The sequence below is a fragment of the Perna viridis genome, chromosome 1 (assembly GCF_037379345.1).
Source record: "Perna viridis isolate PV_CMFRI_1.1 ecotype Kerala chromosome 1, ASM3737934v1, whole genome shotgun sequence".
Taxonomy (NCBI): domain Eukaryota; kingdom Metazoa; phylum Mollusca; class Bivalvia; order Mytilida; family Mytilidae; genus Perna; species Perna viridis.
In genome coordinates this window covers 18,135,028-18,148,695 of record NC_142445.1, presented here as the reverse complement: position 1 = coordinate 18,148,695, position 13,668 = coordinate 18,135,028, and the positions used below count along the sequence as shown (strand labels likewise).

General features: G+C 30.4%; 1 protein-coding gene across 4 annotated transcripts in view; it reads left to right on the top strand.

Annotated features, from left to right (window-relative positions):
• The window catches only part of LOC148627567 (suppressor of tumorigenicity 7 protein homolog), a 47,495-nt gene extending 33,997 nt beyond the window's left edge, over positions 1–13,498 (top strand). For all 4 annotated transcript variants that reach the window (XM_088574910.1, XM_088574938.1, XM_088574929.1 and 1 more), the window contains exons 6-15: positions 500–554; positions 1,587–1,686; positions 2,009–2,106; positions 2,288–2,402; positions 2,924–2,996; positions 4,454–4,556; positions 5,607–5,757; positions 6,396–6,488; positions 7,238–7,377; positions 11,539–13,498. In XM_088574910.1, coding sequence (XP_088431036.1) covers positions 500–554; positions 1,587–1,686; positions 2,009–2,106; positions 2,288–2,402; positions 2,924–2,996; positions 4,454–4,556; positions 5,607–5,757; positions 6,396–6,488; positions 7,238–7,377; positions 11,539–11,634 — 1,024 coding nt within the window. In that variant the 3' untranslated portion in view covers positions 11,635–13,498. The remainder of the gene's footprint in view (positions 1–499; positions 555–1,586; positions 1,687–2,008; positions 2,107–2,287; positions 2,403–2,923; positions 2,997–4,453; positions 4,557–5,606; positions 5,758–6,395; positions 6,489–7,237; positions 7,378–11,538) is intronic.
• Positions 13,499–13,668: the final 170 nt, after the last annotated feature.

Below are 13,668 nucleotides of genomic sequence, written 5' to 3'. Positions count from 1 at the left end.
TGTTATTAACTTGAATTTGTTATATTCAAACTTGTATAGAGTTTAGGGTTTGTTCTATTGCAATAAAATAATAAAATAGATTTCTATGGAAATAAGAAAAACCTGCTTTGTGAAAGATCTAAACAAATACAAGTATACACTATTACAAGAACAAAAATCTAGATTGAATTATATCATTTTAAAAACAGATGGAAGAAAATAATTTGAGTCATCCAAATGGTAAAGATCCAATTTCCAATCATGTTTCCCATTAACAGGTACACATCAACTTTGACTAATTCTACTTCCTGTTGGTTTGGTACCTCATTTGCAATAAAACACAAAACTGGTTCAACTGGAACGAACCTTATAATTGAAAGTGCCCCAACATTAAATATATAACTGCTAAATTTGACAATTAAAATATGCACTAAGACTCCCAGACATGAAAGACTATATTGATTCTTTGTACTGCAAAAGTTCCGACAAACTTGTTAAATAAACGTTTAATCTATTTCAGATGTTACACAGCTATGATATTACTAGCAGAAGAAGACACCAGTTCTATAGCAGATGTAAGGGTCAAATTACCAATCAACATGTAATAGCTAAAGGGCAAAGTTATAGGTTTATAAAAATCTATGGATAGGAGATGAGCTTTGGCTTCTTATTACAGTATACGTACTCCTTATTATTTTTGCTTATAGCCAAGAGAAGTGGGGTGTTTAAATCAGCTTATTTTTTATAATATGATGGTTAGTTGGCGTTTTTTAATGTGAAGTGACTTTTTTTTTCATATATCCTTGTCTGTCAGTTGAATACATATAAAAGTAACTCTTATTTACAACTGTGAGTTGTATTAATAACTTAAAATAATGTACCAAACTGTCACTATGATTCTTTTAGTCTATTAAACCAATATAGGTTCTGGTCTGTGTTGCATGGTTTTCTCATTTACAAGCTCTGAAGGGGTATCCATTGATGTATAGAATTTTAAATTTGCCAACAGTTCATTAAAATATTTCTGCAGCCAAGTCTTTATAAAATTTGAGTTGAAAATTTTTTTAAATTTTAATTTAAGTTTCAAAGCAGTAAAAATGCCATGATGCACCACCAAAGGTTTATTATGTTTGCCTAATTTTATCTTTTACCAAATCTATCTTTTAATTCTCCTGTTATTTAAATTTTTTTTTCTTTTTAGTATATTTGCACTGTATCAAGTTTCAATTAGGTTCTACTTATGTCATGTACAATTCCAACCAATCATTATTTTTAAAAAAAAATTACATTTGCTAGAGCAATTTTTTCTTAAATTAATAAAAAAAAATGCAGACTACAAAAGAATAAGAGTGTACATAGTTAAAGGTTAATTTTCTTTGAAATATCCTTGGAATCACAAGTAGGGTCTCAAATTAGTTGTGGTTCAAGATCCGTGTTCAACCTACGACCTTTGAAATTTTGTTAATGTAGGTTCTGGTCCAACTAATATCACTGGTACTTTATTTGTTTTCTCAAGTGGCCTATTGCTTTGAAATTTTGAAAGTTTAGGACCTGCCACTATTAAAAATGAATATGGACTCCTGACAAGAGCGTTCCTTCTTTTTCAGGCAGAGAAAATGTTTAAACAAGCATATAAAACAGCAGAAATAGCATACAGAAAATCACAACAAACACAACATCAGAATTTACAACATGAAGCAGCATACAGTGAGTTGTACCTCAAAGAGGAAATATTATTCATAAACTGTGAAAACTAATGCAGAATTTAATTATGTTGTTGTTATGCAGTATAAGAAATAAATAAAATGAAATGTTAAAAGTTACAGTTAGTGTATTACATTTATTATCATGCAACATATTCATGCAGTGTCATTGTATTAATTTTATTGGAATACCAGTTTAAATTAGTTTTTTGGTGTTCACATGGTTCTTCTGATGTCTAATTCCCAATTTTTAACTGTTTTCAGTTGATTTGTCCCTGGTAAAAATCATTAAGGAGAAATAAATTTACATACGAATTAACTTTCAGGAAGAGACACAAATGTTATAGTGTATATCAAAAGAAGACTTGCCATGTGTGCTAGAAAGCTAGGTAGAACAAGGGAGGCAATCAAATTGATGAGAGAGGTAAGGAATATATCGGCCATTTGTAATGCTTATCATACAGTTAAAGCTGGTGATTAAAACAACAATGAATCATGTTGTAATAATGTTAGTATTCTTAACAACTTATATTGAACCTATTGATAGTAGAATACAGCATGCATTTTATTTAATAGGGTGTTATATTTTTTTTTATCTTTTACAGTTAATGAAAGAGTTCCCAACATTAAATTTATTCAATATACATGAGAATCTCATAGATGCATTATTAGAAGTACAAGCATATGCTGATGTTCAAGCACTACTTGCTAAATATGATGGTAAGATAGAAAATAATGATACTGATACTATAAAATATGAATTTGATAAACATCTACATCTAAAATTGAATGTTATGTGTACATATTTCTGTTAGAAATACTATTTTGGAAGAAAAAAAATTTATAAAAAAAAATGTCAAATGTGATGAAATATTTCTTTTATGCCATGCAGCATCATTATATTTCTTAGTTTCAGATGAAAAATCCTTTATTTTCGCCGTGATTTAAAAAAGAACTGTACTGATGTATTATAGCAATGGTATTAAGGCCAGATAGAGAATTTTTCTTGGTTCCTCATCTGTTTTGATAGTTCTTAATTTACGTTTTTTTATCACCTGAGCAATAGAAAAATAAACACCTTCCTCATCAATTTTTCAGGCATGGAATGATGTTAACAGCACGCTCATATCTTTAAGGACAATAAAATGGAAATGCCTCTTTCTCTCATTAGTAATTACGTAAAAACCTGAGAACCTGGAAAGAGACTTTTAATGGCCTATATTGTAATTATTTATTTCCAGACATCAGTTTACCTAAGTCAGCAGCTATATGTTACACAGCAGCGTTACTGAAAGCCAGGGCGGTAGCAGATAAGTAGGTTTACAGTTACAATGTCATTATATCTGTAATCTTGTATAAAAGAATAGTTTAAGTTCATATCTCATATCTAGGAAATTGTTTTTGTATATTCAATTTTATATTTTTTTGGTTAGTTATTTATAGTTAACCTTGCACAAACATTTTACCATCTGTTTGATTTTTTTTTCCATACCTTTAAAACCTAAACTGTGAACAGGGATGAACTACTTGCCAATATCAATACTACCGTATTTTTCGGACTTTTAAGTCAATATTTTTTTTCAGCAAAGTGTCAGCCTCAACTTATTGTCCACTTCCATTTATGTAAGGATTTTTAAGAAAAATCTTCATCCAAAATACATTTCATTAGATTTGTTTAGTTCACTTTTGATTGCTTTAATTCAAAAGTTTTGGTAAACTGCAATCAATGAAATACATCACTCAAACAGTCAAACTGGCAATTGAATTCAAATATTATTGATCATTGCCGCTTTCCTTTATGATGAATACAATGATGTTAATAAAAACTCTGAAACTTTGAAACTGCTAAAATATATAAATAAACTCTAGAAGATACATTAACAAAACTCTATTCTTAACATGGAAAACATTATCAAGTGTTTTGGAGTTATCGGTCCTTTAATATGCAAATTTATACCCATTTACGGTATGTCGTAACACATTCGCACATGGCTCAAATTATAATTCAACTGAGATGTTATCGAAATGGCTAATTGCAACCAAATTTGCAGGTAACAATTATTTGTTATTGTATTTCGGAATACCAGGTAATATTGTTTACTAATTACCGCTCGTAATTATGACTAATTCATCAAACAAATTTCCCGCTTATTTCAAACATGGGTGCCCACTTTTGACATGTTTATGATTTCGTACTCCTGATGATTTATTGCTTCAGAGCTATTTACATGCCATTCAATAAAAATAATTGAACTCACACTTGAACAAAAACACAGATATTTATTTAATTCAGATATCTTATACTCAGTAACATGGCTGGAATAATATGCTGTTGAAACCGCTTAACTCGAATCTCCGCTGATATATACAACATAAAAGCACCCGTCTAACCCTCGATTTATCTATGTTTTTTCATCGATTTTGGTCAAAATTAGGCAATTCAACTTATACTCCACATTGACTTGTAGTCCGGAAAATACGGTAATATGTATGTTTAGTACTCTGACAAAGAAAATATCTCAAAAGCTTACATGAAAACATAGTTTTTTACATGGGATATAATTCTCAAGTTATATAAGTGAAAGTTTAATAGTACATGTAGATATTTAGCTACTAAAAATATCATTTGATTAATATGTTACAAGAGGACACATAATTCTGCCTTCAGTCATGAAGTAGTTCAAAACTAACACAGAAAAACTTTTGGTCTTATCTCCATGCATTTACTATTTCATTCATCTAAATTATAGATAAGAACTTTTGGTTTTTAGATTCTCTCCAGATATTGCCTCCAAACGAGGGCTAAGTACAGCTGAAATGACAGCAGTAGAAGCTATACACAGAGCTGTTGAATTTAATCCACATTGTCCAAAGGTAGGCTATTAACAGGATGTGATTGGGCTTATAATTATACCCCTTACAAACAAGGTTGTAGATGTGAATGAAAGAAATTTTCTGTCAGAGCACTTGTAAGGGAAATAATCCAACTTAAGGGCTTTACATGTTAATACTTAATAAGGGCAACTCCTCTTAAACCCCTCAAGAGATTTAGAAGAAATTTTATAGGAAGGTCGGGTATCATGTGTAGAATTGCGGGTATCATGTGTAGAATTGCGTGATGGAATATAATTACTGTTGAAGCACTGTAAAGGGATATAATCCAACATTATATATGTTAAATCTGTAAGCACTTCTTATAAACTGCTTAAGGGATTTGATGAAAATTTATTGGAAAGTTAGGCATCATATGTTGAAGTGCATGAAGGAAAATAGGTACTGTTGGAGGATTCTGAATGGAGTTAATGCAGAGTAAGGGTTTTAAATGTTAAAACCTCATAAGTGCAACTCTTTCAAAAGCACTCATGGGAGTTTGTTGAAACTTAATAGGAATGTTTGGCATTGTATATAAATATGCATGAAGGAATAAGTTACTGTCAGAAGATTCCAAAGGGAGATAATTGAACTTAATGTTATAAACAGGGGTGTATTCTCTTTGTGAGCTTGGTCACAGTATTTCTAGTTTTATCCATCATCCATTTCTTTCGAATATATATTTTCAGAGTGTATGTTTAGTTACTTCGACAAAGAAAATATCTCAAAACTATTTATTATCCATTTTCATTGAATGACCAATGATGATTTGTTAATTGCTACTTTGCCTTTGAAGGTGTTCCTGTTTACTTTGACAACAGCCATCTTATCCTCATTTCCTAGCAATGATTTTAATTTTCACACTGCTGTTGTGTAAGAAAAATTAGTAGGTAAAAACAATGAAAAATTTAGAAAAGTAAACAATAGATTATTATGTTTCTGAAAAATGATTAAAAAACAGGCTATTTTGATAGAACAAAATACCAACTTAATCTTGTAAATCTTATAAAATATTTTTTGACAAATTAACAAAAAAAATGTTGTATATTTTAGTATTTATTAGAAATGAAGAGTCTTATCCTACCACCTGAACATATTCTCAAAAGAGGAGACAGTGAGGCTATAGCTTATGCCTTCTTTCACTTACCACACTGGAAAAAAGTTGATGGAGCACTTAACCTACTACATTGTACATGGGAAGGCAGTAAGTCTTTAAATGGAGATATCATTGACACTTTTTTTTTAAATACTTTATTGACAGGATATGGCCTGGTTTTATTGGCCTCATTTTTGTATTAGAATTTGAAGTCCGAATTAAAAATTCTGATGATATGGAAGTCATCGTTTGATACAAATTACAATATACAAATAGCTTACTTCTGTAATCAAGAACCCACAAGAGGTAGAGTTATTACAATGGTTAGATTACACATATACATACATGTATACGTGAATGTCAGTTATAGTAAAAAAAAGTGTTAAGCATATTCATAGTTGCATAAATATGATCAGTCACAGTTAGCCTTTAGACACAAGAAAAAGCATTATTGCACAGCCTGTTTTAAGAAAGAAGATAAAGGGGGGAACACATCTATGGTCCCCTTTTGCTTTATGCAAATGAGTTTTTCTGAAGAACAAAAAAACACCCATTTGGAACATATTACTATACATATATACCCAAAAATTTACTGTAAAACTTCAAAACTAAGAGATGCATACCAGTAGAAACTGTAAGTACATCAGTTGCAGAATGAAAGACAAGAAAAAATTATATGATGATATACATCGTATTTCTCACCTAATCAGGGAACATTTGACTAAATTTTTATGTATATTTTTCAGCATTTAGAATGATCCCATATCCATTAGAGAAGGGACATTTATTTTATCCTTACCCTACATGTACAGAAAGTGCTGACAGAGAATTACTCCCAGGTTTGTGAAATGTGAATAAAAATAGATGAGAAGGGACATAATTCATTCTATACATTTTTTATAGATTGCACTTTTGAAATATAAATTAAATTCATGACTGGAAGTTATGTGAACTTTAAATCTGAATCATTGCTTTTTTAATAAATAAATATAAAATTATATTAAGTTAACCTTAACCCAATTTTAATTACCAATATTTGATGTTTTACAGTTCAATTTTACTAAATTTTGTTGGAAATTATAGTCATTGGACTGAAATTTCATACATATAACACTTAGAAGTTTTCTTCTTACATATTTTGTTGTATTCACACTGTATTAGAAACCCAATGCTTTTGTATCAATTATCAGATCTCTGTTTTAAATTAAATAACTACCAGTAGTAAGCCTATATATAGTCTAAAATTGCCCCTGGTGTTCTTGGTTTGATGGGCATTAATGTTTCAACATCCAATCTTGTGTACCGTATTGTTTTATCCTATATATTGATTTGGTAGTACACAATAAGATCTTAGGATAACTTTGAAGCAAGTTAATGAAATTTTTTGAGTAATTAAGCATTATGTTCCTTTGGGTAATTCAGCATTATGTTCCTTTGGGTAATTAAGCATTATGTTCCTTTGAATCATTTTTATGTTGATGATTAAACCTAAAATGATCATGCTGAACTTTCTGATTTTCACAAGTTACCTTAAAAGTGATTTCAAAATTTACTGAAATATAAGTCAATATTTTCCTCTTTGTTTCAGCTTTTCATGAGGTGTCAGTCTACCCAAAGAAAGAGTTACCTTTCTTTATCTTGTTCACTGCTGGATTGTGTTCTTTCACAGCATTACTGGCCCTTCTTACACATCAATACCCAGAACCCATGGGTATGGTTGCCAAAACAGTAAGTTCATTCCTAAATATACGATATTTTCCTGACTACAAGTCGATATTTTTTTTTCAGCGAAGTGTCTGCCTCGATTTATCGTCTACTTCAACTTATCGAAGGATTTTTCAAGAAAAATGTTCATCTACAATGCATTTCATTAGATTTGTTTATTTCATTTTTGATTGCTTTAATTCAGAATTTTTGGTAAACTGCAATTAACCAAAGCTGTCACTCAAACAGTCAAACCGGCAATTGAATTTGAATATTATTGATCATTGACACTGTCCTTTGTGAATGAATACAATGATGTTAATAAAAACTCTGAAACTTAAAAACTGTTGAAATATATAAATAAACTCAAGAAGATACGTTAAAAAACTCTTTTTTTAATTTGGAAAACATTATCGAGTGTTTTGGAGTTATTGGTCCTTTAATATGCAAATTTATACCCATTTATGGTATGTCATAACACATTCACATGTGGCTCAAATTATAATTCAATTAAGGTCTTATCGAAATGGCTAATTGCAACCAAATTGCAGGTAGCAATTATTTTATATTGTATCTCATAATACCAGGTAATATTGTTTACTAATTACCGCTCGTAATTATGACTAATTCATCAAACAAATTTCCCGCTTATTTCTCACATGGGTGCCCACTTTTGACATGTTTACAATTTCGTACTCCTGATGATCTATGGCTTCAGTGCCATTGAAACAACATTCAATAAAGATAATTGAACCCGCGGACAAAAAACACTGATATCAATTTAATTTAGAAATCTGATACTTAGTAACATTGCTGGAATAATATGCTGTTGAAAACAAACTGCTCAACTCTGATCTTCGCTGACACATATGATATAAATGCACACATCTTACCCTCGACTTATCTGCCAAATTTGACTTATCTATGTTTTTTTGTCGATTTTGGTCAAAATTAGGCTATTCGACTTTTACTCCACATTAACTTATAGTCCGTAAAATTTGGTATGTTAACGGTCCTTATGACATCTTACCAAGGTCTTCCCATTCTTGGTTTTCTGGGGGGTTACATATTTTCTTAAATTTCTAATTATGATATCCCTTCGTAAGTTTGTGATTTCTATTGTTGCTCCTTTGAGTTATGTGTTGAGGATTTGCCTATCCAACAGTGTCATTCTGTTGATGATATCATTGCAATATTTGACAATATGTCATAGCAGAATCAGTCTTTATATATTGTTAAAAAAAAAAGGTTTCAAGATACATTGCAAAAATAAGTGATACAATCCCATAGTCATCACATTGAGAAATTTGTTTACCTGAAAATGAAAAAAAAAAATACCACTGCCTTTTTGCTTTTTGCAATTTTTGACATAGAAAGCAATATATCTTTGATGATACCCTAGCTAAGTTATTATAAGTGTTTTATTGATATTGAAATAGAGAAATCTTATTTCTTCTATATTGGACTGTCTAGGGCAGTTCCACTTCAATGATTATTGATCAGGGGTGTGCTGTTGAGGTACTGTTATTCATTTTTCCTATACATATATATAAGATATAAAAATAACTTTTCATGTATAATCTTCAGTCTTTGTCATTATCAACAGGATAACTCATGTATAAAATGTTACCTTTTCCCATAAAGTTGAAGTACAGAGTTAAGTGCTGTCTTAAATGGTGTTGTTGATACAATAAATAAGTTGAAGTTAGGATTCCAGCATATGATGAGTTTTTTTAAGATCTTCTCACTCAGGGCCCATGTCATACTCACTCTCAGCTGAGTAAAATTACAGGACTTTATTATATAACTATTAATTGTACCTTATTTATTTATTGACCTTATCATATATTTCAATGATTTTCTCTGATTATTACACATATTTTCAAGCTGGAAAATGTAACCTATTCCTGATATCCTATCACCTTCCCAAGGGTTTTCTTGGTTGTCTATTAGCATGCTTGTTAAATGAGCCATATGTTTCTTCAATATTTGTTTAAATCTAACAATGTAAAGATATTTCTTTTATCTTGTACTAAAAATATTTCTGAAGGTAAAAGACTATAAACAGAACAAAACAACTATAGAAGTTGTGTCGTCTGCTTCATTGGTAGTATGGTTCAACACCATATTTAAATTAAAACACCATCATTTGAATTGGACAATTTTTTTTTGTTAACAGAATTGTTTTGTGTTTCATTTGTAATCATCAGCCTTGGACATGTTGCAAAGTAGGACAATTTTGTCTCATTATTTCTCAAATTGTCTGACATTGAGTTATTTATTTAGAAATTTGTAAATTCCTTAAGTGAATTTTAACTACTTAACCTCAACTTTTTGTTGGTTAACAACTTGATTATTGTAAACTACCATACACATTTAATGATAAACGAAGACCTATTACTGGCTTTAATGCCTTAATTATACACCTCAACCCTCCAAAAATTTATAGATGTACTGGTATATGTTAAAGTTTGTTTGTCAGTCCAATATAGTAGCATAGTCACACAACTCATCCTTTATTTTCATGCAAGATTTTCATCAAACTTTATGCGGTGTAAAATTAATAGGATAACTACTGTAAACGCAATAATTTTCACTGTGTACTAATTTTCACGGTGAACAGATAATCACAAAAATAAGTATATGGGAAATTAATTTTATACACTATAAAATGCTAATCATACTTTGAAACAGCAAAATATGTTCACTTGACAGAGTGTGAAAATTTATACTTTTACAGTAATTTGAAAAAGTGGTGCCAAAGAAGTAATTACATTTTGATTATTCATGATAACCATTTGATTATTCTATTTATTATATAGGTTTTCTTCATAATTTATTGCTTTTTCCAACATAAATTTTAAAGTTTGTGATTGGCTGATTAATATTTGTAATGTGACATTTTGCCGGGAAAAAGTTCAAGATTGAAATTACAGAATTTATCTCAATCTGAGTTATCAATTTTATTTACACAGGGAATATTTGTTAAATCACTGCTCTTTATATAATAACAGTAAATGTATAGTAAGTGGAGATGTGAAAACTTGTCAGAAATTAAGGTTGTGGCAAGTTTTGTGAAAAATTTGGCTATGGACTTTTCATGTCCAACTTTATGTTGTCTGTAACCCCTCCGTTACCACTTGCTGGTTTGATGAAACTTTATAGTATGTTAGATCACTATATGGAAATGAACTTATTGTCAGGAATTTTTAAACCCTTTAAAGTTGTAACAAGTTTCAAAAAGATATGGTTATGGTCTAGGGCATCTTACATGCAGCAGGGGGAATTAGTCCTATGAAGGACAGTTTTAGCTTGAAGTATGGTTATGGTCTAGGACATCTTACATGCAGGAGGGGGAATCAGTTCTATGAAGGACATTTTTAGTGTGAAGTATGGTTGTGGTCTATGGCATCTTACTTGCAGCAGGGGGAATTACTCCTATGAAGGACAGTTTTAGTGTGAAGTATGGTTATGGTCTGAGGCATCTTACATGCAGCAGGGGGAATTAGTTCTATGAAGGACAGTTTTAGCATGAAGTATTGTTATGGTCTAGGGCATCGTACATGCAGCAGGGGGAATTAGTTCTATGAAGGACAGTTTTAGTGTGAAGTATGAAAACATTCTGGGACTGGTTTTTGCACAATGAAAGTTTTCAAATGTAGGATACTGGGAATATGTTAGCTAACTTTCCAAGGTACTTTACTCATGACAAAGGTTAAGTCGGAACATTCCCTCATTAATATGATAAACCTGCAATTTAGAAATGTCACATTCTCAAGATTTGTTTGGATTGACACAATACATTATAAGTATATATGTATTAAGAATACAATATTCTTGTAATTTTCAGAACTACGTACAAAACTTTAGGTTAATAAGACATGCAGTAGTATACGAGTTCTTACAATTTACTCATACTGTTTATTATACCCTCACTCAATGAGTGTGTGGTTTATTGGAATCACCTCGTCCTTCTTAATTTCGTCACAGTTATTTTAGCTCCTAATGGATGGATTGATTTTAAATTTGATGTGTGGCTTTATATTGATGGGGCATGTATTGTAAGTAATTTTGGTTGATTTTCAATATTAACTTCTTGTATGAGTTTGGGTTTCCCTAGCATTACAGTGCATACAACTTCATGTTGATCATTAACATTGAAGGAAGTTATGTTTTATTTTTCAGGTTTTAGGATGGTTGTACATGCCAATCAGCTACATTTTGGAGAAACTGGAGGCCATTTTACCCTCAAACCTTCTTCACCAACTGTCTCGAATATAAAATGTTACCATATATCTATGCTGATATAGAAAGATGTACTAGTAAGAGTGGAGTTCTCTAATCCAGCAGAAATTACCGATTGATTAAGTGAAGAATGCTACTCTGAATAACTTACTGTTAGGAATACAATCCTCAACATTTTCTGCCGTTTTCTCTTCATTGTCTAAGCACTCTACCCAAAACAGTATCAGCAATTGGCAAACTACAATTCTGACACAACACAACACCATAGTCACTGGATTTTCATTTTTTTACAGGATAGTAAAAAATAATTATTTCAAAGGATTTATTGATACATTTAAGCATTATGAAAAATAATTGTCTGATAGAATTAGGTTGTTGCCAATATGACGAAAAGACTTTCAAAACATGCATTTATTTTTTTTAGAATGTTAAGGAACTATAAGTTACCTCCCATTAGTTTATATAATGAAGTAGGAATTTTTTTTTACAAATTGAAAGTTGATGAAATGAAATAAGGTAATACTACCCTTGATAGTGCCAACTTATGATATATTCTTAGATTCCTAGAAATAAAATGCCCACAATTAACAATTCAGGTCATTTAGGAATGCAATTACATTAAGACGCTGCCCATCTAAAAATCAGGCAGATCCTATGATATGGGTGGCACAGGGTAAATTTTATCCTACTGAATTTTTTGTTCCAATGTAAGATATATATAATGTGTATGTCAAATAGTATAAAGTTAAGTTTTAAAACCACAATGGATGGCTCAGAAAATGATTTCTAAGTTCCGTAACAAAGCAACCAAATTTTGCTCAAAATAAAGTTGTCTCCCTCTTTTTCAATGGATTTCAATATAATTTATTTCTCTTCAATCATTGCAGTTAATCAAAAACCAACATTCATCTTTAAAAAAGGGTGCATTTGTGAGATGAAATAGTTTAAAAGTTTTTGAAAATGAAACATGTCATGTGCCACCAACTGCCTGGTTTTTGCATGGACACCCTCTTAAGAAGTCCAAGTAAATCATTAAGAATAGCTACAGAATATGAAAATCTTTAATTTAAGAACTAGGCATAAACATATTCAATACAGTTAATGTATCATTATTGATTGATTGGTAATTCTGTTGGTTGTGATGAGTCTGCCGAATCCATCATGAATTTAAATCAGTTAGGAAAGGTACATTTATGTTAATAGTAAAGTCCACAAATTAAAACTGTGCCAACCAGCAAAATTTGGCAAAACCATAGAATATAGACAGCTTACTTTCACAGTATATCAATGACAATGAATTGATCAGAATTGAAACATTGAAATTTTTCCTACTTAGGGTGTGTTTGATTGTTTCAGACAGTATATCTATTTATCAGACCTGAACTATTTGAACTATTTTCCTTATATGAAATTCTAAAAACCATGTGGGTAATATTTATTTAATGGTGTTTATGGTTAGTTAGAAAATTACAGTTGTTTCTGAATGCTTAATTAATTTTGATATTTTAGTATTTACATGGATTAGTGTCATATTAAAAAGCCCCAGAGATATTGGGATTAAAATATTTGGAGACAGATATTTAAATTACTGGTCAGTAAACTCAGTATAGTAGGTTTAGTCAATTTAATGCTGTTACTAATATGCAAAAGAATATCAGTTAATTGATATTAATATACAACATCCAGATTTCCTGGTACAGTTTCTTTATCAGCATGAGATGAGTGTTAATTCTCCTTAGCTATAGGGTACTAAGTTAGCTTTTTATGGAAAAAGGGTTAAAATTACATTTTTTTTTGTGTTTTAACATGAATCAACATTGTTGTAACTGAAGACAAAATATGAGATTATAAGTATTTGATGAACATTGACAAAAAGTCTTCAATAAATTGTTAAAGTCTTGTGGTGTCTTTTATTTCTAGTGCATCTAGATATTGCCGATATTGAAACCTATTCTTTAAAAAAAAATGTTTACAGATTTAAATCTCTCTTGATTTATAGTGAAGCATTTTCTTGCATTTATTGTTCTATTCCCAATTGATGAAGAAATTTTCCCTTCTTTTTCTGTAGTA